General features: G+C 35.7%; 1 protein-coding gene across 4 annotated transcripts in view; it reads left to right on the plus strand.

Moving 5' to 3' along the window:
* The window catches only part of LOC148948595 (uncharacterized), a 107,146-nt gene extending 79,333 nt beyond the window's left edge, over nt 1-27,813 (plus strand). For 2 of the 4 annotated variants that reach the window (XM_089094001.1, XM_089094002.1), the window contains 6 exons: nt 3,761-3,952; nt 14,201-14,290; nt 15,428-15,670; nt 18,326-18,376; nt 21,376-21,550; nt 25,857-27,813. In XM_089094001.1, the coding sequence (XP_088950127.1) occupies nt 3,761-3,952; nt 14,201-14,290; nt 15,428-15,670; nt 18,326-18,376; nt 21,376-21,550; nt 25,857-26,038 (933 nt within the window). In that variant the 3' untranslated portion in view covers nt 26,039-27,813. The remainder of the gene's footprint in view (nt 1-3,760; nt 3,953-14,200; nt 14,291-15,427; nt 15,671-18,325; nt 18,377-21,375; nt 21,551-25,856) is intronic. The other 2 variants (XM_089094003.1, XM_089094004.1) reach the window with 2 other exon arrangements.
* Nucleotides 27,814-27,976: the final 163 nt, after the last annotated feature.

Here is a 27,976-nt window from a genome sequence, read left to right on the forward strand (position 1 = left end):
TATTAGTAAAGATGGTGGGTGCAGTGAAGATGTTTAAAGTAAAATAGCCTAGGCCCGGTTTTTTTTTCACAGTTGAGAAAAGTTAGGACGAATAGGAAGATAAGTCTGTGAACCAAGATTAGGATATTGCAAGCTACAGTGACGACAGGGTTTAAGTATAGTTCTTAAGTGTGGGGGTTCCGGAAGACGGAGGAGGATTTGCTAGATGTTTTCCGGAGAAATTATCTATGAATTATTTTGGTTACCCAAGTGACTGACCGTATTTCAAACAGTAAGATGTGCGAAAAATATGGGTCAATCGCGCTTTCTAGGTCTACAATGAAAGAACACGTCCTGCGGATAAAGAATGACAGTTTGCCAAAGATATTCCCGGACGGCCAACCGTCTAGGGTGAAACGAAAAGCAGGTTATCCTCCAATGGGGTGGGAGGATACTGTAAGGAAAGATTCAAGGGAAACGGAAACTACTTAGGAGGGTTAGGGCCAGATAAATTCATACCTCAGAATACCTTGAATAGAAGTTCTCACCAATGAGGACGAGTCCTCTTTAGCATCGTGATCCTTATTCTTATGTAAATAAAGACACAGTAATTAAGAATATAACTAATAATAAAATTCCTTCCTTATCGACGGAAGCCGAACTGAATGGGATGTAATAATGCTTGACCGAAAGAAAGCCGCTAAGGCAAATCATTCATGAAAGATATTGTTCTGACATTTTACTAGCCGCACGTTTAGCTTTTTGTAACCGATATAATAAGAAAAGATTTTTCGTCAAAAATAAATCGCTACAAACACTATGCTTTCTGTTTCCCAAATGAGGAAGGGACCTAAAATGTCATGCTGATCAGCTGGAAATGGTATTTTGAATAGGTTCAACGGGTTGTAGATGTACAACCCCTTTTGCAAGTGTAAACGATAATGAGAACAGGGCAAAAAATAAGCGACCTTTTTACGAAAGATTGTTACGAAGTTGCAACCGTTTGCGAAGTCAATTTTGTTGGCCTTAATGTGAGTTTGTTTCAAAAACTTAGTACAGAGCTGTGGGCATGTGCTATTACGGTTCTGCTCAACCGACGGGAAATTACTGGAAAAATCTAATTTGTTTGTCGAAAGGAAGTTAAACGGTGGCTGGCCGTTCTATTAAATTGCTTTATTGAAAGAAAGCTAAACGGCGAGCCGTATTATTGAGAATGGTTAAAGCCGAATAATATTTCTGTTTCTGGAACAGAAGTGTGGAAAAGCAACTGCAGGAAATTCACATCGGTCCTGGGAAGTTCTATAAGAGTCATAAATTTCGTATTGAAAATCAACTTTTAGAAAGAGAAGATTCAAAAATCTTATAATGGACCAAGGTGCTGGACTACAAAAATTGGGTGAAATCCTCCGGTTATTTGCTTATTATCATTGTTATTTTTTAATGGAAGTTATGAGGCTCTTTGAAATATTTCGATTTGCCGGTAGACCAATTTTAAATGACTTTCGGAGGTATCTCAGAGAATAGATGATCCTGTTGTCTCTCATACGTCTCTGTCCGCATTCCACTTTCAAAAGAAGAGTAGGAACGTTGCTTCTCGAAGAGGAATGTGATAGTGACTTCTATAGTCACACATCGCATGTAAACGATGCGTATATGATTATATTTTCACTGCATTTAAGCGCTGTTATAAACCATGTTTTGTAAATGTTTAAACCTTGAGTGCATGTATGCACGTTCACATACATTTTTATATTTATTTATATATATATATATATATATATATATATATATATATATATATATATATATATATATATATATATATATGTATATATATATATATATATATATATATATATATATATATATATATATATATATATAATATATATATATATATATATATATATATATATCACCACTTTCCCGAGCTTTATGAGTGAGGAACTTGCACAAGTTCTCGAAAAATCTAGACAGTAACTACTCAAATTAAAACCCAAGAGCTCATCATATCCTGAAGAAATCTCTGTGAGTCTTCTGCACGTTTGCTCCTTTCGTAGCAACTCCTGTAGCAAGTATTACTAATCTGTGCCTGACTCTCCCCAGATTTCCAAATACTTGAAAAGGTCATACATTTAAGTGATACCTAAGAAATCATCTCCCAAGTCGTGCGAGGATTTGAGACCGATTTCGCTGACCCCATCTATGGTGAAAGTTACAGAGACATTCATTTCAAGGCTACTTTTTAACGACATACAGCCCCAACTAGACCTTTATCAATACGGATGCCTTTGTTGCTCCAACACCTCAGTGTATCTCATCAGGTTGTACAATGATATCCTATCCTGGCTAGAAAAGGGCAAATTCTCCGCAGATCTTGCCATTTCCGATTATAGAAAAGCACTCGACTTGATCAGACACCTTGCTGCTTTTGAAAATTTAGGTGAAATGGGTGCCAAACCCCTTTCTAGCCGTGAACAGTGCATCTTCGCCTTGAACGAAAATGACACGAACTCTATTTCTTCCTATTACCTGTGGTACCCCTCAAGGTACTAAACTTGCTGGTATTGTTTTCCTGGCTGTCATAAACTACATCCTTCGGTCTTTCAGGGATAGATACAAATTTGTGGACGATTTGTCCTTCCTACTAAAATATGTACTCGAAGTAAAATTTGGTGTGCCAAAATTTGACCCTAACATTACTAGTACGTTTCACATCAATTGTGAACTTTCAAGTATCACTCTCAATGAATTGAAGTTGAAGGTAATAAGGTTCAACCCTCTAGAAGCAATTTCAAAGAGCCAGTACCCCTCTTCCAGCCTGTAAACAGCAAAAAGATATTGAGTATTACCTTCTCAACTGATTACAGATTCAGCATCCATGTGAATGAGCTAGTCCGCAAAGGCTACGCTGCCCTGTAATCGCTTATTACAATGAAAAGGTTTGGTTTCAGTGGAAAGTCAATAAAACTGGCCTATATGACTTACGCTTTACCTGTGCTAGAATACGAATATCCTGTTTGGGGTCCGAGTGTCCAGTTAAACTCCAGGCCAAGTCAAGATATTGAGGCCGTTCAAATACGTGCTTGTAAAATTATGATAGGAGAAAGTTATACTTCTTACGAAAAGGCCCTTGAATTACTTGGACTTGAGTCACTCCACAACCGCCGTCAAAATCTTATAATCAAATTTGAAGATTCATTCTAAGAAGCTCAAAAAAGGTGTATCCTTCCCCCGAATGTACCCCTGAACACACTCACCAGAAGACAGAACAAGTTGGAACCAGTTTATTGCCACACAACGCGGTATCAGCCGCGTCTTTTTGCCGGTATCAGCCGCGTCTGTTTGTCGTATCAGCCGGTATCTTTGGTTCCCTTTTTCACAGGTAAAGTAATCGTAGTTTGTGTTATTGCAATTTTTATATACCTTGCGAACAGCTCAGTTTTAGTGCTTCTTAGTGATTGGTCAAGATGAATATAAATATGTATATGTCTGTATTTATTTCCAATTGATTGTATATTGTTTATATATATATATATATATATATATATATATATATATATATATATATATATATATATATATATATATATATATATATATATATATATTTAAGAGCGGCCTGTCTCCCTTTTACTTGTTTTTTTTTTTGCTACCAACTCGGTATATATATTTATGTATATATATATATATATATATATATATATATATATATATATATATATATATATATATATATATATATATATAATTGATTTCACTGTTCATATTGCTATTTTAGGTGATGAATGAAAATTCCCATCAAATGGCAGGCAGCATACCTTTCGCCTTTCCTACTAGAATTGAAGACAATGACTGTACAGACCAAAGTGTTGTTCCCCATAAGTCGCCTCCAGAGTATCGCCATCACACGGTCTATGCAAGTCCCTCTCAAAGTCCAACGACTAATCACCCAACCTCCAACCAACAAGTCGTAAGTACATTTTGCCTATAATATCTTGCCTTGGAGTGCTTTATTCCTTTCATTTTCTTCTTTTATATTTTGCGCTTATTTTTTGTTTAACTTGGACGGTAAGTTGTAGAATACTTGATTTTGATTCACCTGAAACTGATATCCTCTTATTAGTATTGACAAATGTTACTCCTTGTCCATCAGAGATGTGTAAAGCGTGGATATCCTATACTAATCGAATAATCCTATAATTAAAAGCAATTATTCAGTTAAATTTTAATCAAACCTTAATAGATTTTCTCAGAGAAAAAACAATCGTAACGGAATCGTAGTGTCTGTTATGTTAGACGAAAGCAATTAATCTTAAGTTAGTTCTGTTGATTACAGTTGCGGTTTAAATGTGGCGTCCTTGCCAGCTCCTTTAACCGTACAAGTATGTACATATTCTATTGTTTGAAAAGTCCCCTAGGGTATTGTGAAGCAAAGGTTATTGGGATGCAAAAGATGACAAGTTAAGCATAGGTATCAGCAAATGGGCAGACAAAGGAAAACGACCCAGTCCGGTGATTTTGAATTGAAGTTATCAAGGAGGTTGCATTAGGTTGCATAGGTGGCATCAAGATATGGCTAATTGTAAACAGAGAAAAGCCAAGACATATAGTCCAAGTAATTGAGAGGCAAATGTTTAAATGGCTGGGGCACGGGTAAATTGAATTGAAGTTGATTTTGAATTGAAGTTATCAAGTATTTTGCAGTAGGTTGTATAGGTGGCATCAAGATATGGCTAATTGTAGACAGAGAAAAGCCAAGACATATAGTCCAAGTAATTGAGTAAATGAGAGACCAACTTCATTGATGAGGCAATCCTATTGCAAAAATGGTGAGAAATCGACCACCGTGTTAATGTGTTTCGTTCAACTATCTGTATCCCATATAGAGGTGTACTAAATGCAGTTAAAAGTAACTCTTGTAAATATTGATTAAAATAAAATATTCAAATGTTTCAATATCTACCTTTGTAATAAATTATTTGAACTGTAACTAAGCTTTTTAGATCTCCAGAAGGTAAGTTAATGGTATTAAGCACGTAAAACAACCAAGCGTTTAGAAAAGAAAATAAAGGGAAATGCCAAAATTTGAAGTGAGCAGAAATTGCCATAAATAACAGGGATTAGCAACCATCGCAATCCTACCCACCTGACGTTATAAGATATATTTGTCAGTGCAGAATTTCCTCGTGTACTGGTGGATTGACCATTAGTAACTTGCAGTGTATCTTCTTGGTAGGGAACTCACGGAGTAAGGTGTATAAATTCTCAATTGATATTTGAAGTGTATCAGTAATTAAATTAGTAATTATCGTAATCTAAATGGAATTGCTTGAAAAAAGACACCTGAGATGTATTTGATTTAAATTGGCAAGTTTAATCAATGAATTCATCAATTTAAGTAGCCTCTCAATTGCATATCCTAGTGAAGTTAAAATTGAAACTTGTTTCAATGCTGCATTGGAAAAATTGTTGTAAGCACTTCTTTGTCATTGTCCTTGGATGTATTGTTATTATCATTGGTTACTATGTACAAAGTTCCTCACTTTGCTCGACAATGCTAAATATTATTTATATTAAGTGACGAACATAGAATCTTTTTTTCTTATGTTCATAACACTTTGGGGAGGTTTAACGGCATAGACTATAGGGGGTCCCGTCAGCCTTTGATGGGGACGGAGGCATCAATTTTGAGATTTCAAATGGCAAGCGCTATGATTTTTATAAATGTTTGGATTTCCCTAAAATATGAAGAAGTTATATCTGGGAAGTTTGATGTCTCAGCCAAATTAAAACCCTTGACAAGTATAAAAACAAGAACTCCGTTGTCAAGGCCTCGTGATCTGCTGCAGAAACTGTTATCAATGGGTCATAGTTGCGGAGCTTTCTACTAATTTTTACCAAGTTTAATGGAGACCCAATAAGTCATTCTTATGGATACGGACGACAAGAATATAGCCCTTCACTTACAGAAGTCTGTTCTAGCTCAGGCACCAAGACAATAACTGTAGCCGTTGACCAGGTTTTGTTGAACGGATTTCGCCTGTCCGAAAAGTAATCAGGTTGGTTTTTAATTTGGCTGGATTATATGCAGCCTACAAAAAGGCACAATCTTTAAGCCTCTCTCTTCCATCCTACCAAGTTGAGCTCGGGCCCAATATCTCCCTCCTGGAATGATTGTCAGAGGCAACGCTGTAGCGTTGCCTATAGTAAAGGCCATACGGCTCCAATATTTTATTAATATTATTTTTTTATTTGTTTTTTTTTTCCAGAGGCACTTCATACGGAAGGGGTCGTCGTAGAAACTTCAAAGGGGGCTCATTCGTTTGGAAATCGAGAGTACTAGTGCCCTTTTTCATAGTCGAAAGTGGTTGGACGGCAACTAGCCCCCCCCCCCCCAACGCCCATTGTTCCCCCAAACACACCCAATCAAAATTTTAAGATAGCCATTTTGTTCAGCATAGCTGATTTCCAGATAGAAAATATATTTTTGAGGAGGAAACTCCCCCACAACCCTCAGGGCAAGGGTTTTAAGTTATGCCCTGGCGGCATATAAGATTTTTATAGACGGCGTTGTCGTAGAAACTTCAAAACAGGCTCATTTGACGTGAAATTAACGGGTTAGTGCCATTTTTAATAGTCGAAAGTGATTGGAGTGCACCTAGGCCCCGCCCCCCCCCACGCAGATCATTTCCCCAAACACATCCAATCAAAATTCTGAGATAGACATTTTGTTCAGCGTAGTGTATTTCCACATAGAAAATATATTTTTGAGGAGGATACTCCCCCACAAGCCTCAGGGCAAGGGTTTTAAGTTATGCCCTGGGGGCATATAAGGTTTTTATAGAAGGCGATGTCATAGAAACTTCAAAACAGGCTCATTTGATTGGAAATTAAAGAGCTAGTGCCCTTTTTAATAGTCGAAAGTGATTGGAGTGTAACTAGCCAACCCTTCCCCGCCCCCCCCCACCCCCAACATTTCCCCAAACACATACAATCAAAATTTTAAGATAGCCATTTTTTTCAGCTTAGTTGATTTCCAGATAGAAAAAATATTTTTGGGGAAGACACTCCCCCAAAACCCTCAGGGCAAGGGTTTTAAGTTATGCCCTGGGGGCATATAAGTTTTTTATAGAAGGCGTTGTCGTAGAAACTTCAAAACAGGCTCATTCGATTGGAAATTAAAAGGCTATTGCCCTTTTTGATAGTCGAAAATGATTGGAGTGCAACTAGCCCCCCCCACGCCCATCATCCCCTCAGACATATCCAATTAAAATTTTGAGATAGCCATTTTGTTCATCGTAGTTGATTTCCAGATAGAAAGTATGTTTTTGAGGAGGACACTCCCCCAGAACCTTCAAGGTAAGGGTTTTAAGATATGCCCTATGGGCATATGAGGTTTTTATAGAAGGTGTTGTCATAGAAACTTCAAAAAAAGCTCATTCTATTGGAAATTCAAAGGGCTAGTGCCCTTTTGAATAGTCGAAAGTGATTGGAGGGCAACTAGCCCCCCCCCTACGCCCCTCATTCCTCCAAACACATCCAATCAAAATTTTGAGATAGCCATTTTTGTTTAGCGTAGTTGATTTCCAGATAGAAAATATGTTTTGAAGAGGACACTCCCCCAGAACCTTCAGGGCAAGGGTTTTAAGATATGCCCTGGGGGCATATAAGGTTTTTGTAGAAGGCGTTGTCATTGAAACTTCAAAAAAGGCTCATTCGATTGGAAATTCAAAGGGATAGTGCCCTTTTTAATACTCGAAAGTGATTGGAGGGCAACTAGCCCCCCCCCGCCCATCAGTCTCCCAAACACATCCAATCAAAATTTTGAGATAGTTGTTGATTTTCAGATAGAAAACATGTTTTTGAGGTGGACAATCCCCCACAACCCTCAGGGCAAGTGTTTTAAGTTATCCCCTGGGGGCATACAAGGGTTTATAGAAGGCGTTGTCGTAGAAGTTTCATAAAAGGCTAATTCCATTAGAAATTCAAAGTGATAGTGCCCTTTATAATTGTCTAAAGTGACTGGAAGGTAACTTGCCCCCCTCCCCCTACGCCCATCAGTCCCCCAAACACCTACAACCAAAATTTTGAGATAGCCATTTTTGTTCAGCGTTGTTGATTTCCAGTTTGAAAATATTGTTTTGAGGAGGATACCCCCCCACTACCCTCAGGGCAAGGATTTTAAGTTATGACCTGGGGGCATAATATGTTTTTGAAGAGGACACTCCCCCAGAACCTTCAGGGTAAGGGTTTTAAGATATGGGTTTTAAGGGTTTTAAGATATGCCCTGGGGGCATATAAGGTTTTTATAGAAGGCGTTGTCATAGAAACTTCAAAAAAGGCTCCTTCGATTGGAAATTCAAAGGGATAGTGCCCTTTTTAATAGTCGAAAGTGATTGGAGGGCAACCATCCCACCCCCGCCCATCATTCCCCCAAACACATCCAATCAAAATTTTGAGATAGTTGTTGGTTTTCAGATAGAAAACATGTTTTTGAGGTGGACAATCCCCCACAACCCTCAGGGCAAGGGTTTTAAGTTATGTCCTGGGGGCATATAAGGGTTTATAGTAGGCGTTGTCATAGAAACTTCAAAAAAGGCTCATTTGATTGGAAATTCAAAGGGATAGTGCCCTTTTTAATAGTCGAAAGTGATTGGAGGGCAACTATCCCCCCCCCCAACGCCCATTATTCCCCCAAACACATCCAATCAAAATTTTGTTGAGATAGCCATTTTTGTTCAGCATAGTTGATTTCCAGATTGTAAATATATTTTTGAGGAGTACACTCCCCCACAACCCTCAGGGCAAGGGTTTTAAGTTATGCCCTGGGGCATATAAGGTTTTTACAGAAGGTGTTGTCGTAGTAACTTCAAAACAGGCTCATTCGATTGGAAATTAAAGGAATAGTGCCCTTTTTAATAGTCGAAAGTGATTGGAGGGCAACTAGCCCCCCCCCACGCCCATCATTCCCCAAAACACATCCAACCAAACTTTGGACATAGCAAATTTGTTGAGGGTAGTTGATTTCCGGAGAGAAAATATGTTTTTGAGGAGGACACTCCCCCAAAACCCTCAGGCCAAGAGTTTTAAGTTATGCCCTGGGGGCTTATAAGGTTTTTATCGAAGGCTTTGTCGTGGAAGCTTCAAAATAGGCAAATTCAATTGGAAATTCAAAGGGCTAGTGCCCTTTGTAATAGTCGAAAGTGACTGGAGGGCAATTAGCACCCCCCCCCCCCACGCCCATTATTCCCCCAAACATATCCAATCAAAATTTTGAGATATTCATTTTGTTCAGCGTAGTTGATTTCTAGATTGAAAATATGTTTTTGAGGAGGACAATCCTCCACAACCCTCAGGGCAAAGGTTTTAAGTTATGCCCTGGGGGCATATAAGGCCTATATAGAACGCGTTGTCGTAGAAACTTCAAAAAAGGCTCATTCGATTGGAAATTCCGAGGGCTAGTGCCCTATGTAATAGTCGAAAGTTATTTGAGGGCAACTAACCCCCTTCTCACGCCCACCTTTTCGCCAAACACATCCAATCAAAAGTTTAAGACAGTCATTTTATTAAACGTAGTTTTAAGTTCTGGAAATTAGGTCTTTGAGGATTACAACTCCCCCAAAGCCCTCAGGGCAAGGTTGTAATTTAAGGATTCTCCGAATTCTTCATATTATTTCTTATGGAAGGGATGCTCGTATAAACTTTTGAGAGGGCTCATTTGATTGAAAATTGAAAGTTCTTGTTCACTTTTTAAGAGTCAAAAGAGATTGAAGGGCAACTAGTCCCTCTCCCTCCTCCACGCCCTAAATGCATCAGATAAAAATTTTGAGATAGACATTTTGTAAAAATAGTTCTAAGTTCTGATAACAAAAAAACTCCGGTGTCGAAACAGCCCACCAGGGCCCAGGGGTAGGCGTTGTAAGTAATGCCCTGTGGCATAACTTATTAAGGGGGGTTTATAACTTATGGGAAGGGGTTTTGTATGGGAAGAACATATAGGAAATCTATTATAATTATCCAATTATAAGGTTAAAATACATACTCTGTGATCGATGCAAAATTACTTTGGCACACAAATTCCTGTTAAGGTCAATTCCAAACAGTCGTGATCCCTTTGTGTCAGCAAGTGAAATGGTCCAAACCCCCTTATTGGAGCTATTTGTTCAATCCATTCATTCTTGTCAATCGCTGTCCACAAGTTATGCAAACTGTCTATTGTTCATATATAAGGTTTTTATCAAAGATGTAATCGTAGACTTTGATAAAATCCCCAATCGATTTAAATTGAAAGTTCTAGATCCGTTTTTTAGAGTCAAGAATAATCGGCCAGTAATCATCCCCCCCCCCATGCCATAAAAACTTGAAACTTTTTGAAATCAAAAACGAACAAAAATTAATTAAAAAAAACTTTTCGAAAAATAAGTTTTTCAAAGAAAATTAAAGGCAATTTTAAACTTAAGTTCAGCATATACAAATAAATGTTAAATTTCAAACTCAAAACGACCAGAAACTACTATTCAAGAATAAATGAAACCCAAAACGAACAGAAATTAAATAAACAATCATAGCAAAAAACATACAACAAGTAATAATATAAATGAATAATAATAGATCTTAAAGCGAGTAATGCTTTGATTGAATATGAAAATCAAGATTAAAACGAAAACAAATATTTTTCTATTAAATTATAAATGAAACATAAAAAGAACAGAAATTAAATAACAATCAATGCGAAGAAAAATACAATATATATTAATGTAAATTAATAAATAAATATTGAAACGAGTGAGACTTAAATCAAATATGTAAATAAAATTTGAATCGAATAAAAATAACTACAAACAATAGTTTGGGTATCGCCTCACTGCAGAAGCCTAAAACCTACTGCGTCATTGGAAAACGAATTATATTACAAATGTTTTCTTTTGTACTTAATATTGAAAATAAATATTAAAATTTTAGTAAAATTTTTAACTGATGAATTTTTAGCAATTAATATCATTATCCACCAAATATTTAATTTAGTTTATTAGTTATTTTCAAGATTGGTCAAGAGAAATATAGTTTCACTGCAAGCAAAATTTGGATATTGCCCCCTTCATTAACTGTAAAAACCTAAAGCCTTTTGCGTCATTGGTGCTTCACTGAAAACGAATTACACGTATATTACAAAGTTACTATTTTCCAGTTCTTACAACATTGAAAATGAAAATAAAAATTACAGTGAAAAAAAATCTTGAGCTGATGGATCTTTCAATAATTAATATCATTATATATCTAATATTCAATTTGATTTTCTTTATATTAACCAAGACTGTTCAAGACTCATATAGTTTTGCCATTTTTTTAACTCTGCCATTTTTTGTAACTAATCATGTTAGTTTGTTATGAAAACTTTCTATGGCTTCTAGGCATTTCTATTTGAGCGGAAAACTGCACCTCAAACTTTGTGGAACATGCATTTTCTTGCGGGAAACACCAAAATATAATAAAATGTCAAGTTTCGGAGTGTTCCACCACTCGCAAACAAGTGCCATTGGTATTTTTGAATCCACATGGTCAATTTAGGGAGTGGAGGGTAGGCTAATTCTCGTAGCAGCCCCATTCCGTCGTGGTATGGTTCACATTTTCAACACCTGGTGTCCGGACTATCATATAATCTACCAAGCATACAACTACCCCAAATCAGTATCATAAATAAATGAAATCCAAAACGAACAAACATTAAAATAAATATTAGAGTCAAACTCGAAACGAGCATAAATTAATGTGAGTAGGGTTCAAAACCCTTACGCTTTCTAAAAGCCAGAATATAATTTGTACTTTACTGAAAAAAAATATGCATTGTCAGTTTAATATGCATATGCTGATATTTATTCCTTAAAATCTTATTTAATTTTTGATTTCTTAAAGTTACAAAAGTGAAAATATTTCGTATTATTACTTGTTGTATGTTTTTTTTTAAGGGTACAAAGAATCTAGGGACTCCTCTTCCTCCTCCACAATGGGGATTGAATCGATCCTGGGATCTCAAAAGACATAACTATAGCAATAACAGTAATTTTTTACTGTGTTTGGGAGAGATCCAATTCAATATTCCTTTTGGTAGGTCCCTTGATGGCTAAAATTTAAATACCCTTCATCCTCCCTCTCTCAGCACATGGAGGTCAGATCCGATCTGCACCCTTGAAGGTCAAGTATGGTGAAGATTAATCAACCCAATATGTTGATGCATCGATGGAACGAATCAAGAAGTCTTCTTAAGAGTTCATATCTTGTTCAGACTCCAGAAAGGTGCCATGTGGAAATCAATTCCCATTTTCCGCCAAATTTTTTTGATACTCTGACAATCTTTTCTAGCAGACGTTCTGATTACAAGAATTTAGCCCTCCGATATGTCCACAACCCTGCAGAGGTCGGTTTGCGTCCGAACATACGTCTACCAAGTTTAATTTAGATACTATGGCTTCTCTGTGTTGGAAAAACTTTGGGATCCCCTCCCCCATATTGGATCGTGACAGGCTAATTACATAACTAGGACACTAGATTTTCGTGGAGATCTGAACTTCTACAGATGTGCGAATAACACGATTCCAGGAAATCCTCACTCCCCTCATCTTGGATCACAGCTAGACTTGTTTCAATTTATATCCGAACCCAAGCTTTGTATGCATACGAGTTTTCAGAAAGTTCGATGAAAGTCGAAAATTTCTTCAAAAAAATTAGTATTTGGGATTTCCAGGCTCCTTTCAGGGTTTTTTTCGTAGAAATCTAGAGGAGATTGTTTGGGTTCGACTTGGAAGAGATGTAGCACTACACAAGTTTGACATTCGATCTTAAGAAGTTTATTTTCTGAGCCGAGAGAGTGTTGTTTTGCTTCTTGTTTATGCACTAAATTAATCGCAGCAATAAACTGTCTGGAACACACTGGCGAGAAATCTGTGTCTCGGTTCGAAAGTCCTTCTCTAGCCACCGTGCAAGAAATTTTATGAGATCTTGTATTTTTTTTTTTTTTTTACCTTGTCCCAGTCTAATGTGGGGTACAACCTTCCTCTTGCCACTCGGAGGGCAATTTAATGCAACTATTCTTTATTGTCTTTGTTCACCGAGAGGAAATCCCAAGCAGCTATTTCATTATAGATATACTGAGTGGGGTCGAATCGCTTCGTTAAAGAAGAGTTGTGTTTGGCATCTGATCAACTTCCTTTATTATTCACTTTTTTTTTTTTTTTTTTTTTTTTTTTTTTTTTTTTTTTGCAATTTACGTGGAAAATTTCTAGTATGTCTTCTTGTCTTCTCCGTAGTGCCTATGCAATGTAATATCTACGCAATGTGTTTATGACTCAGATCTGAAAGCCGTATACGACAGAAACAAAAGAGGCAGTGGCGGTGGTGGATGGATTAATTGGAATCGTGCTGGTTGATTGTAGATTTCCTAAACTTGCACTATCTTACTTCAAAACAATCTTTTTTAGCTTGTTTTTGTGAATGTTAATCTTAGTCCTTTACCGTGTGCTAAAAGAGAGTGGATGTCCACTTTCAGAAAACACATACACCAGGTGACATATATTTTGCTTCCCCCCTTCTATAGTGTTATTTTAATTGTTTGGAAATCGAATTCACTGCTTGATTGAAAAGACTGGAAATGCTGTTAAACAATCAAATTATGTACAGAAGATCTAAGTCCCTCAACCGCTTGATTTGGGCGGTGTGATGGCGTGATATATGCCGGGCAACCATCTCTTTTTACAAAAGAATTCATGTTAATGCCAATGTTATTTCCTTCCTTCATAAATTACAACTTTAGTTTTCTTAGCAATTCCTTGTAATAACTTTTTTTATTTTATGTTTAATTTTGTTGACTTTATGGGCTTATTTAAGTTGGACTGGATAATTTTAAGTCCGCTTTTTTGCAGCTTTTTTAGCTTTTCCTTTTTTCTCTCTTCTGTTTTTTTTTATTATAACCTTCTTTTTATTTATTAATTTTTCATGATAAAAATTAATTTTTGTCATGATAAAGGGTCGCTCAACACTATTACTTGTTAGTGCAAGTTTTCTTCCATTTTTCCTTCTCTTTTTTTCTTTTATTTTTTGTTATATTTTATTTTAGTTTTGTTCTATGTAGAAAGAATGTTGTGTGCTATTATGCTTGTAATGTAGATTTGTATTTTCCTTTTGCATGATTAATTATTTTCGTTTTGTTTGCATGTGTTTATAGCACTCAACAGCTTTGCTGCCGCAAAGAAGAATTACTCACCCATATACCGGAAACCAGTACAATTGGTACTCTAACACTCTTAGCATTCCTGTAAGTGTTCCTTGGTTTTGATAATCTTCCTTTTTTCCCTTCTTTTTTTCTCTTGTCTCTTCTTTTTTGCTTATTTTGCCTTTTCCTTCTGCATTCTCTCTTTCCATTTCTACTTTTTTATAATTGTCAGTCGCTAAATCCTTGTCTTAAATATTAGGTAATTCCAAGAAAAAGGAAATGAGTTAAGGGTTATAGTAGGCTACTGACTCTATTGAGGTACTATTCTAAATAATGGTAAAATGTCCCAATTTTAATTTTAGTAATGTTCAATTTTTGCCCTGAATTCTCGCAATACCAGCCTAAATTGTGTTTATTTTAAAGATATTGTAAGACTTTAAATATAATATTAGCCAAAGTCGTGAATCTTGAATATCTTTCTGATGTGAAATTTTATAATATGTATCTATATAAACATGTACTTCTTGAGATGAAATGATATCTGCATGCATTTATCAGAGTTTGGAGTTAGACACGCTACATTATTCCAGGGTTGCCGCCCGGTGAGAAAAAATCACTAGCTTGTAATGATTTTCTGGTTAATTTAGTGGTTTTCTTCAATAATCTAGTGATTTACGTGCAAATTTAGTGATTTTTTGTGTAGGTAATATAAAAAATCACTAGAAATAGTGATAAATCACTAGGAGTGGGAACCCTGCATTAGTCCCATCTGATCAAACAATAAGATTTCAGGAAGTGATGTGCCTCTCTTTCCCAATTCAAACGTGTCTTAAGCGTAACTGGTAGAAATGTCTTCCGTCTGATAAATTCATTCAACTGGTGTCAGCTAAAATTTGGAACTCAAATTCTTTCTTGTTCTGGATAGCTAGTGATTTTTTTTTTCTCTCGTGTAACGCGTTCAATTCTAAAGTATCTCATTTAGGATAATATTTCGCATTTTGCTTACATAATTCCTATAAAAGTATCTCCTTAGGCATCTTATGGACCACTTTTTGAAAGGCAGAGCTTTCTAACCTCTTCCCAAACAAATCTCTAGACATTGTACCTCAAGAAAAAATCGATTAAATGGTCTTACAGTGTATTTAGTGGGTGTAACTAGCTGTCCAGTGTCCATAATATTCTATGTGCAATCCATATGCATACTATAATATCTTATAAATTTATTCCTGTTTATTTTAGAACGCCAAAAACTACAGGAGTGGTAGTCCAGGAGATAATAGTGCACCACCAAGCCCTCTTTCACAAAGCTTGTCTCCAGCCAGCTCCCCGGGAATGGGAGCCTCACCTAGTAGCCCTTTCTCTGACAATGGTCAACAAGGGGCTGGCAGTAATGGCAGCAATTCTGATTCTGGTATTGGCAGCAAAAACTTGAATCCAATATATACCGACTCCCTTCAACTTCATTTTGAGAACATTAACATGGTAAGATTTATTTTTTTAGATTTTTTATCTGCCTAAGTCCAAAGAGTTTTTAGAATTTGAGAGAAGACATTCAAATCCACCCTTGAGAAACAGAAAACCTAGAAATAACCGCGTTTAGCGTTACTCTGCAAAATTATAAGGTTAATTTAAAAAAAAAACGAAATAAAAATAATAGCTGTTTTTTATTTTCCATTTTTAACTTATTCTTTGCAAGCCAAGGTTGTGACTTTCATTGACATTTATGAATGGGTAGTCTTTCAGTTTTACTGTGAATCCAGCTTTTGAAATTCTATATCTAAATTGAGCCGTACCAAAGAAATCACTTAAGGAGAAATCCTTGGATGGACAGGATTTAGGCTTAAGATTGTTGAGGAAAAGAATAATAATAATAAGATAAACAAACGGCTAACTCACGGTTCAATGGGGGGGGGGGGTCACGTCAACCATGTCTACGGTAGCTAGTGTGCCTCATCATCCAAATGTCCATTGACTGACACAGATTTTTAGGAAAATGAAAGTAGTTCAATAAATTTTTTGATTAGTTTGTATTTTGCTGACGGTTTTGCAACGATTTTACTTTTTTTGTGTGTCATGCTCTTTTCTCTCAAGCTTGTATCCTATTGGGACCTACATATAGCAGCTCAGAAATTACTTGAGTGGACCAATTTTGTTGGAAACAGGTATTTTAGATATAAAAGTAACTGCAGAGTAAATTTTGATATTTGAGATAGGAGCTTAATTGCATAAAACGAAAAATCGAATATGAAAATAAAATAAATAAGCTAAAAATGTTGACCGGCATACCTTGTCAACAGATTTGTAAAAAGTAATTCTAAAAGATTTGCATTAGAATCTGAAAGTACAAAAATAAAAATAAAATAAACGAACAAGTTATAAAAGGACATTTGTAGTTTACTACTTATTAAATATGTCCAAAATTATAAATTCCAGATTAAGTTGGAAAGATATTAGAAAGTCAAATAGGTATTTGATCAGTTTTATTTTGTACGATAATTTAGATTTATATTGGTCGCTGGAACGCTTTTTAAGCTAATATGTCGACATTATAAGAGAATGGGTTCTTTCCCAGTGCAAAGGCTCCCAACCAGGGACACATGCACTCCCTCTGGGCGTGAGAAAGTACTTTTAAGGGTGATTAAAAAAGGATTTCGATACAGCTACCTAGCATGATGCATATATAAAATAGTATTTTAACCAAAGTCTTGAGCCAAACTCAAAAGGGATTCGAGATCTTGTCATAGGATTCAAAGAGGTGTGGATCTAGAAAGAAGCTCGGAATTCATGTCCCAGAGTACATTTGCAGTTTTATACATTGAGTGTACATCCTGTTTTCCAAAGCTACCGCGCTCCGCTTGTCTATCAAGCAATTAAATTCTGTCTGTCAAGCCTCCCGTATTAGTAAATTGCACTTTATTCCAAAAAATCCTCGTTTGATGTTTTTGTTATTTGTATTTTGCAAGGGTCCTGAAACTAAATAAATTTACTAGTTATTTAAGTTGTTCTAAATTGATAATATTTATTTCAGGCTATAAGAATTGAAGATTTAAATCCTGTTTCGAGACAGCAATTTTTGTGAATTTGTACAAAAAAATACATTTCCAAGTGAAAGATATTCTCCTATTCCGTGACAAGAGTTTTTTTATATTTATTGTAAGCAAAAAAGCTGTCTTGGTGGATTATTTTACTACACTTTTAATATTTGTGTTTTTGTCGGTCTTGACCATTTTGGTCACCATATCATCAGCCTTTTTCTTATTTATTGCCAAACTGGCTGTTTTTTTTTTTTTTTTTTTCTGTGTTTTGACAGTAGTATCCAGGTTGCTGTTAGCAGACTAGTGACCAGCCGATTGATCTCGATGATCAACTTTTACGCTGTTCGTGCAGAAATGCCTAGTAAATTGGCAAATGATTGAATTAAAACAACAACAAAAAGCAATAGAGATAATGGAAGCAATATATATTTTTGAGATTAACCCATAATATATGTTTCTTATGCAAATATGTACTCTAAGAATAATCTTATTTGTTCATCGTTTTTTGTTTTTGTTTTTTTGTTTTTTTTTTTTTTTTATTCTTACACACAATCCGGATTTTACAATCATCCTAACTGCTCGTAAGTAAGATAAATAGAAGCTCACTGAACTGTACTAGGTTGGTGAATGTGACTGATCCTTACTGACATAAAAAAAGGAACAATTAATGCCCTAAGAAGACTCGTGGCGCGTCATTCAGTTCAGCTATTCCTTAATCACATTGAGGTAGTTAACGTTTAAATTAACGCATTAGGATTTACTTTTTTTTGGGTGGGGGTGGCCAACTTAGTTTGGTACCAGTGTGTCACATTGATACCCTCTTAACCTAAACAGAATGGTCAGTTCGTAGAATCTCACAAACGCTGCCTATAATATATATATATATATATATATATATATATATATATATATATATATATATATATATATATATATATATATATATATATATATATATATGACAAAATTTTGTTTGAATGGAAAGGATTATCAGGAGTTTTATGGTGCTTTTAAGCCCTATCCTCGTATATAGCTGCTTTTATTTCATTTATTTCTGTTTTTTTTTATATACTATTTTGAAATGGCTTTGCTATTTTCCTAGAATGAGCTTCAAAGCAGCAGCAATATTGGCATGTGCTTTAACTCCCTTCAGGTAGGATATTGGCTCCTATTTTCCTTTGTTTGCTAAACTATTTTTTTGCATTCTTGTGCTAAAATATAGAACTAGGGAAAGGGGAAGGTTTTTGATTAGTCTTTAAACGTAGTACATTATTACTTAGAACTTCTATAATTCCTTAATGTCAGTTTAATGGGCCATTAGAATAGGGTACAAGACATCAAATATTTAATAATATCCGCAAACTAAGCAAAAATCCGTTTTGTAACCCTTTTTTCTTTGAAGGATGAGGAATCTGTTCCATTTCTATGGGGTTTTGTTTGTTCCAGTATTATTGACTTAAATTAAAGAAATTGCTGATAATAAAGATAGATTAATTTTTGAGAAAAGTAGATGATAACCGCAAAGGAATTAGGAATAAGATCAAGGGGGATATTCTCAAAGTAGTGTACGGAAAAGATAGGTTTTATGGAAAAACTGAATTGTGAAAGTTAATAAAAGTTATAAAATAAGTAAAGATTCTTAATCTTGAGTATATAAGAGAGCACTTTCTAAGGGGCTTATAGGTTCTCTATTTGTTCCTGGCTTAGAAGGGATTAAAATCAAATGACTATACGTAAGAGAGCCGTGTTCACCATTGTATTACTCGCGGTCAGGGCCTCCCAAATAGGATGAATGAATGGAGGTGTCCCCACACCACTTTGTAAAATCGATATATATTTTTCCAAAGGCAAAAATTTTACTAAAATTAGGTGTTAATTTAGTAAAATACATGAGCCCCCCTTCCCCTGCCAAATAAAAAGCAGTTGCAATATGCCCCTGCACACGGGCGTATACTCTTTCAACTTTAGTATACCATTTTATGTCAAAAATTGTATTTTATGGAGCTGATCTGAAATTTAATTCATAGCAGAAACACTAGCCAAAATTACTCAGAACTTGTTCTAGAAGTTCACTGTTGTTCTTTTTCTTTTTTTCTTTTATTATTGTGTGCAATCCAAATTAGATTTCTCGCGCTACGTATGTTGCCGAAACATGGTTCTTAAACTTTTTTTTACGCGCCCTGTGAATTAAACAGCAAAATTACAATTAAGTTTATGGAAAAATCGTTTACAATTAGTTTGTTTTCCAATTTATAGTCATGAAACCGATTTCTGCAAGAAATTTGACCGAAATGCCAGTAAAGTAGCTGCCCATTCATTTCCATTTCCAGATCCGCTTAATCTGTCTTGTTTTGTAGGAGCTCTGTTTTCTAAGAAATTGAAACTATTATTGTTTGTTTTTTTCGGAATGCGACATTGATTAATTGTTTCTAAGGATTATGAGACTCAGCCATTTTTTACTACCTTCGGTGCAACCGAAATGGCAGAGCTAGTCATTTAATATAGGCTATATAAGCTTCACTAGATTTTGACTATCTTAAATCGCTAACATCCATTCTAAGCCGTTCTTTGTTTTCCTATTTTTACTGTCTTTTTTTGAATTGAACTTGACAAGTTCTAGTGAACTAAAAAATGTACTTGTATTTATAGCTGTTTTAGTTATATTATATAATTATTTATGCTCTGCGATAAACGATATTGAATCTAAGAGTTCTAAGTTCTCAAATTTGAAATTTCGCACACTTTATTCTTGTACATCCAAAAGTAGGTTATATTTAACTGTAGGTAAGTGGTGGATAGGTTTTTTACTTTTATATAAGTTGACAGCAAGTTGGACATAAATGCGTTTCACTTGCAGATTTGATGGATTTAGACTTCTATTTCAGTCAGGTTGGTTTCCAAATAAACCACTCTAATCAAATTTCTATGAGTAAGTGAGGAAACCGGTTCTGGTGGGAAATTTTGTTAGACACCTTATCATCCATACTACTTTAATTATACAGCAAATATTCAGGGTGGGACAAGTTCAAATGGTCGTATTTTAACTGTTTGGCTGTATTGCATCCTAGCTTCCAACCTAAACAATTTGCATTGGCTTTTGCTTGCTTCAGGCGTTTTAAGCGCCTATAAATTTATGTGTAGGTTATTTCCTGTTTTTGGGTGTTTTTGCTGTGGTTTTCTTTTCTTTATTTTTTTTTTTTAGCTTTTTATCATGTTTTCGATTTTGTCTTTCGATATGTTTTGTTTAGGACACAAGTTCGTACTCTCCACCAAGTTTGTTTGAAACATCAAAACCTAATAGCTTGGGTTTTTGTTTTCTACTCTTGGGATTTTCTGAAAGTAAATACTGGAATTTTGTTAAATTCTCAGTGACAGTCCTGATTAGAATAGCTGCTATAAACAAGAGATCAGAAACAAAAGTGACACAAAACTTTTTGTCCATTGGACCCTAAATAATTTTCTTTAATGTAAATCTGACTGAGTCCAGTGAGACAATGACCCAAAGAGCATTATTTATGCTCAGGCACGTAAGCAGATGCCAAAATTATGGATGTTATTGCCACCAGATGACTGTCGCATTAAAAGCGAGACCAGCGATGAATCTTCTTTTCGAATTTCTTCTGTTGGGTTAGGTTTTTTATTAACTTGCTTGAATAGTTTTGTTTATAATTATCTCAGTAATACAATTAGATAGATTCCAAGTATAATGGGGGTTGCAAAAGTAGGTATTCAGTGATAAAAATAGACAATGCACATATATATTTACTGCATTTGTTATACAATCAAATTTATGTTGCATTCTATCAAAGAATAAGGTAAATACTAAAATGCAAATTCAAATTAAGCTTTAATTTACATATTCCAATTAAATTGAAAGAATTATATTATATACAAGCTAAAAAGTGCTTCAAGTTCAGTCTTCAAATTGATCTTCTAGGCTACTGCTTTCTAATTTTTGTACAGAAGATTTTTAGGAGAACAAGGAGGAGACTTTACATGTATGCATAAGGCTAAACATTTAAGCTGACTTATCGTAGAAAGGGGGGTAGTACGTGGCATTTTTACTATATTGAGTTAATCTTTCACTTTGTTTTTGCTGTTGATGTAACGAAGGTTTTAAAATTTATGAAAATCTTTTCATCCTTTATTTAGGTTCACGGGCAGACAGGAAATAACCTGGGTTTGGGTCTTGACATGGGCCTTGATGCTAATCTGTGTTTTTCTTCATTCGGACAGTGTATTGACCAGCAAGTGAATAGATTTGCAATGAACACAGCACCTCAAACCCCACAGACACCGTCCAGCATTCCTGACATTAATGTTCAAGGTTAGGCTGTAATTCTTACTCTTTTTATTTCTTCTTTGGTCATATATTTTTTTTCCTTTTCTCTGTGTACTTTTATTTTGTGCTTTATTTAATCTTTGGTTGGTGTTTGTGTCCACCTGCATTTCTTTGCAAGGCATTCGGATTCAAGCTTTCGGATTTCAGTAAAAATAGACTTCCACTGTTTTGAAAGTATACTCGTACATTGTTCATAATTAGTGTTTTCTTTCTTTTTCAATTTGTTTTACATTTTGTTATTAGTGGATTCAAAATAAAGCATAAATACATATAGCATTTATTTCTGTGAAACTACAAGCATATTCAAATGCTCCTAATGCTTATTGGATGGAAAAAGGGCACAAAGGGAAAACGCGGGAAAAAATATTAAAAACGGAAATAATTAATGGTGGGAAAAAACAGTTGGCTATCACCAAAAGGCTGTCAAGGGCGTTGATTAAAGGTGATGTGAGTTAATTGATGAATTAAAAACTAGGAAATGTTCGGTTTTTCTTTCAATAAATTGTGTTGTAAAATGTAGGATTGATCTAGAATAGGGAAATTAAAATAAACTGGGTCATCTCTGCTTGATTATATTCGTGCCAATGAGCTTTTGAAATCTTAAACCATAAACGCATTTATGTTTTTTTCTGTATTAGCTAGATAGATTTTTCGATTCAATGTTGTAAAGTTTATTTGTATGTTTATTTGTATGTTTCAAATTTACTTTACTGTAAATTTAATTTAATAGCAAAGGTGGACAGTAGAATCTGTTGTTTGGCTATTTCGAATCAGTATTAGCTTTTATTTTTGGGTGTAGATCAGTGAATTGTAACCAGGAGCCAAGCTTGTTCAGTGTTACCTGTTTTGATGGCTTCTGGCTGGTTATTGACTATGGTGTCAAATATCAGTTCTTCCTAAGAAGCGATAAATTTTTGTGGTTGGAACAAAACAGTAAGCGTAATTAAAAAAGAAAATAAATGTAAGCCAAAGAGTAATTATGATTCATTAGTTTAATAAGAATTTGCTTCCTTTGCAAGTTGACTTCTGAACTTCTGGTTGCAGTGGCTGCAAGAATTTACAGGGCCTTGGCACAGGAAATTTAGTTCAGAACTAAATTTCAATAAATAAAATAAAAACTAAATTATTATTTTTTCTGTCTTGCGTGTTTTTCTGCTGGGTATTTCCTCATTCACCGGTATTTTTAGTTTGAATTCCTCCTAAACACGTGTTACAGTGGCAAAGTTTCCTGTCATCAATTCTCGTATTCTTTGCTTTTTGGCTTGACTTAATAAATTCAATGGATGGGAGATCAGGGGGATAAGTTGAACTTCTCGTGAAAAGAGGGCCCCAGTTGCACCTTTTCAGAATATGATACGGTACGATACGAATTTATTATGTCAAATAACATGAATTAAATAAGACACAAAATATAATTTAATTATTCACACTTCCTTGTCACTTACTTATTAAAATGAGACATAAAATAGGGTCGAAAAGACAATCTGTATCGGTCGGTAGCCGTGGGCTTACAAGGCTCCAGTTTGTTCTGGTGCCTTGTATTATACCCTGTTCATGCCGGTTTGGGGAGCAAGCCTCGATGCTTGCTCGACTCCAAAAGCTTCTGTTCAGAGGCCATTGTAAGCTGGTGTCGCCTGGCATGAAGTCTTTCTAGGCCTAGGATTTTGAGGCTATCATCGTAATTCGTGAATTGCGGACCTAATATCAGATGGGTAGCTCGTTTCTGCACATTCTCAAGGTCGTTTCTTTGCTCTTTACTTAGCCTCAGAGTCGCCTCCTTTTGAAGATTAGCTCTGACCTACCTCGTCCTTGTTGCTCACACAATATCTAAGAGCAGCATTGTTTGCTGAGGAGGATATGCGGGATTGCAGTAGTAACCATGCTGCTCTTATTACATACCTTCTTTTCTTTTCTTTTTTCTTCCTTTGTATCTTAAGAGTGTGTGCATGATTACCATTAGTTCAAAACTCCTGTTTTGTTGTACCTCTGGCTTTAAAAGATTTTATTTATACTATCGGAAAAAATTGCTGTAAGCATAAAATTGCTTTATCTTGATCTTGACTGTCACATCTTCTGGGGCTCTTCCGCGTAAATTTAAAACTTTCGTTGCATGACAAAGGCTTGTGAGAGCACCTGAACGTTCCCCTGTAGAAAATTCCCGTTGATTTTATATTACTTTTGGAAATGGGAATTATATTCTGATGTATTGTTGGTGGTTTTCGAATAATTATTTGATAACTACAGCCATTTGTGATTCCGTTTGAACACAGAAATGAAGCTGAAAATCGTAGAAAGTTGCTGAGTCTTCAATGTTTTCATCTAATGATGATTGAAATTAAGCTTGTTTAAATTTTTATTTAGGTTAGTTTCTTAAATATGGTGGCTCTGAGGTTAGAAATAAGCTACTGAAGATTATGAATATGATTTTGAAAAAGGGGAAGTACCTAGTGATTTTAGGAAACCCTAATTAAACCTCCGTATAAGAAAGGTGATAAGAGTGAGTGTGGTAATTATCGTGGCATTAGCCTGGTCTCTGTAGGTAGCAAATTTCTTAGTAATATGATACTTTTTAGACTGAGAGATGCTGTAAACAAAGTGATAAGAGAAGAACAGGGTGGTTTTAGAAAGGGTAGAGGATGTGTCGAGCAAATGTTCACTCTTAGGCTAATAATTGAGAAGTCCCTGAGTAATCATACACCTTTAGTCCTCAGTTTTATAGATTATGAGCAAACACTCGATTCTGTTGATAGAAGAGCTTTAGCGAAGATCTTATCCTTGTACAGTGTACCAGACAAATACATTAAAGTGGTTAATGCTATGTAAGAGAATAGCATTGCGGCGGTTAAGGTAGGAACTAAGGTTAGCAGCTGGTTTCGTATTAAATCAGGGGTTAAGCAGGGTTGTATTCTGTCCCCCTTTATATGGATCATTTTGATGGGCTTGGTTTTAAGGAGCACAGGAAAGGTAATGGGAGACCACGGAATCAAATGGGGAGGAAAAACTCTCTTGCAACTTGATTATGGTGATGATAAGCATCCTTGATGACATTATGAGCAAAAGGAATAACCTTTTAGAGTGTTTGCGAATTCGAGGTGCTAGAATAGGTTTGAAAATTAATGTTAAGAAGACTAAGTCGCTAAGGCTCTGAATAAGTGAAGATGTAAAAGGTGACGTTGGGTAGCGAAAAGGTAGATCAGGTGGACAGCTTCACTTACCTTGGTAGTATTACTAGTAAAGATGGTGAGAGCAGTGAAGATGTTAAAAGTAGAATAGCCAAGGCTTAGGGTGTTTTTTCACAGTTAAACAAAGTTTGGAAGAAATGGAACATAAGTCTGCAAACAAAGATTAGAATATTGGAAGCTACACGGATGACAGTGGTCAAATATGGCTCTGAAGCATGAGCATTCCGAAAAGCGGATGAAGATTTGCTTGAAATTTTTCAGAGAAATCACCTACAGATTGTTCTGGGTACCCAGCTGACTGACCGTATTTCATACAGTAGGTTGTACGAAAAATGTGGTTCAATCCCGCTTTCTAGGGCTATAATAAGAGAAAGGTTGAGATGGCTAGGGCACGTTCTGCAGGTGAAGGATCTCACATTGCCGAAGATTGTCTTTTTTGGCCAACCGTCAAGGGCTAAACGGAAAGCAGGTCGTCTGGGTTGGGGTGGGAGGAAGTCTTAAGGAAGATTTAAAGGAAATAGGAACTTCCTGGGAGGGTTTAAAGAGGGAAGCTTTGAATAGATTGGGATGGAGCAGGAGCGTGCGCAGCTTTGTTGGTCTCAGGCGGCTGTGAGTTGTTAGTAGTAATAGTTTTTTTTTTTTTTTTCAGTACAACTTTATGCTCTTCCTCTGTAAAGCTTTGAAAATAATCGAATGACGATCAATTTGTGTAAATGATGAAAAGGCAAGTCAGCCTTCTTATTACAAATGCAGCTAGCTTTATGCATGGACGCACTGAGAAATGAGGTCGGTGGGAGGGGGACCTAAAACCGTGAAAATCGATAGGGGGAAGGCTACAAGACAAAGGTTACTTCACTCACTTTAAAGGTCAAACTGGACGATATCCTGGCTTTTTTGTCAAATGGCCGAACTTAAAACAAGTAAATTCTTGTCTTCACTTTGACGTTTAGATCAGTATCGAGGCACGAAATTTCTTTACGGGAGGGAGACCTTGACCACTCCGCCCCTCTTCTTATATGTACCCGTGTCTTTATAGTCTGAGGCGACAAACGACTTTTTTTCAAGTGAGCTTTTCATTGTATAATTTTTAATTCATTTTCGATTTTCAGACTGCTCAGTTGATGACTTTACATCAGTGATACAAAATGACAACGGATTCAATCCTGACTTGAATACTGAGATAGATAATCTAGAGTCGCTTTTAAACGACACAGAATCATCGGATCTAAGCGTTATTGCAGCGTCTGTTAGTGGTTATTTTGAACTCTCTTCCTCACTGCCACAAGTTTAGCAACAACTATATCAGGGGGGATTTTCTGGGGTGCTCCTGACAGGCGATCAGTTATCAAAGAGAATTGCTTTTTCGTGATTCTTCAGGATACAAGAGTGATTTTTTCCGCGACCTCCCTCTCATCCACGGACGCCCTTAGTCGGTTGTTTGGTTTTAGAGGGAGAGTGTCTATCTTGCGAAAGGAGAAGAAAAGTGAAGTGCGATTTCGTTTGGACTTTTACTTTCTAAGACAACGAGAAACGGGAGCACCAGGAAAAGTCACTGTTGTCTTTTGGAATGATTTAAGGCTACTCAAAACGAAAATGATATTTACGACTGCTTTAGCAGTACAACTGGTGGTAGAATCATGGCAGATGATTTCAAGATATGATCTCAGCAGATGGATTTTTGTGCTAGTACAAAGCATTGTTTTGGTTGTGTTGTTTTCCCGGTGTGAAGAAAACGCAGCTTTGACTGCCCTTCAGTGTTAAAGACAATTTCTTCTAGCTTAATATTTAGCCGTATTTATTCATCCAGAATAGTATTGTGTCACATTTTTTGGCTTAATCTTGTCAAAATCCAAATTAGAAATTTTTTAATAGTTCTAAATTGCAGAAACTTATTGAGTGTTTATAACTGTTTTTTTTTTTTTGTGTGTGTGTGTTTTTATACTGATGATATGTGTTGCTTTTTCTCTCTTATCTTTTAGAAGTATACGTCGTTGAATGAATTTCATCATTAGTTTAATTTTGCTTTTTTGATGTTTTTATTGTCAGAAAAGAAAGGAGGTTGTGCCTCAACTGAAATATTACCATCTACGCACAGGTCATCAGACAATCTTTTAACTTCTCCCAAAAGGTCGTGGAAAGGATTCAACAAGTGAATGAAATAAGCAGTCCCAGTAACTCTTATGAGAAATTTAAGAAGCAAATAACGAAACGGACAACTCCTGTCCCCTTTTAGTTTTTAAGTTGCGGATATATATTTAAAGTGATCATAGGAAAAAGCGACCCTTGTCTGAGACTTGATATTATGGGTTTTAATTATGCGATAGACGAATTTTTTGAGTTAGAAACGTCGATAGTAGGGAGCCATTACTTAGGTAAAGTTACATTATTCTTTAGCCAAAACATTTGGGTGTAGCTTACTGAAAGAGGACAATTTTATAGATATAGTAAGCACAGAAAAGACAAAGAATTTAGACGAAGCTTTTAGAATATTTAGAAGAAATTATAGACAAATGCTTGGGCTATTCGGAACTCAGGCGAAATTTTACAGGGAAGATATAATAAGCAATAATATGGGGCGGGGTGCTGCAAAATGGTAATGTTAGGCTTTTAGGCCCTAATTGGTGTCTTTAATAGATAAAAATTTGAGTATAGAACGTAGAGCTTTTCTACTTCCATGTCAATATCAGTTCCAGGAACCACAAGAGACATCCAAGTTTCCTAATTTATTTTCGCTGTTAGTGATATAGGGAGTTTCCCTTACCTGTGGCAAGTAAATTTTATTTACACTGTAGAAGCTTGTGAACACTTGGTAAAATGAAAAAATACCGTATTTTAAAGTTTGGGTGTGAGCACAGTATAAAGATATAGTAGTAAATTTACCGCAGATAATTTCTGGCTCTTCATTCTCGGTGCGAACAAACAGCTCCTTCCACTTATTCTTGCATTAGCGCGTACAAACAGCTCCTCTCATTTGATCTGCCACCAGCTGTCCAATTACCCTGGAACAGGTATTTTCGCAGAAACTTTCTCAAAATGCCTTTGAAACCAACTCGAGACTTCCAAACCTACTTTTTATTTCTAGAAATATCTGATAATAATATTTCACTACTAATTACCAATTTTCATATATGTATTGGAATAAATTAATTTAAAATTAGTTTCTTCAAAATTTAGTGTTCCAACGCTGAAGCCAAGTTTCGCGTTCAAGAGAAATCTGACTTGTCTACAC

This window comes from Artemia sp. Qi Xiang Cuo, chromosome 9, assembly GCF_049724085.1.
Source record: "Artemia sp. Qi Xiang Cuo chromosome 9, ASM4972408v1, whole genome shotgun sequence".
Taxonomy (NCBI): domain Eukaryota; kingdom Metazoa; phylum Arthropoda; class Branchiopoda; order Anostraca; family Artemiidae; genus Artemia; species Artemia sp. Qi Xiang Cuo.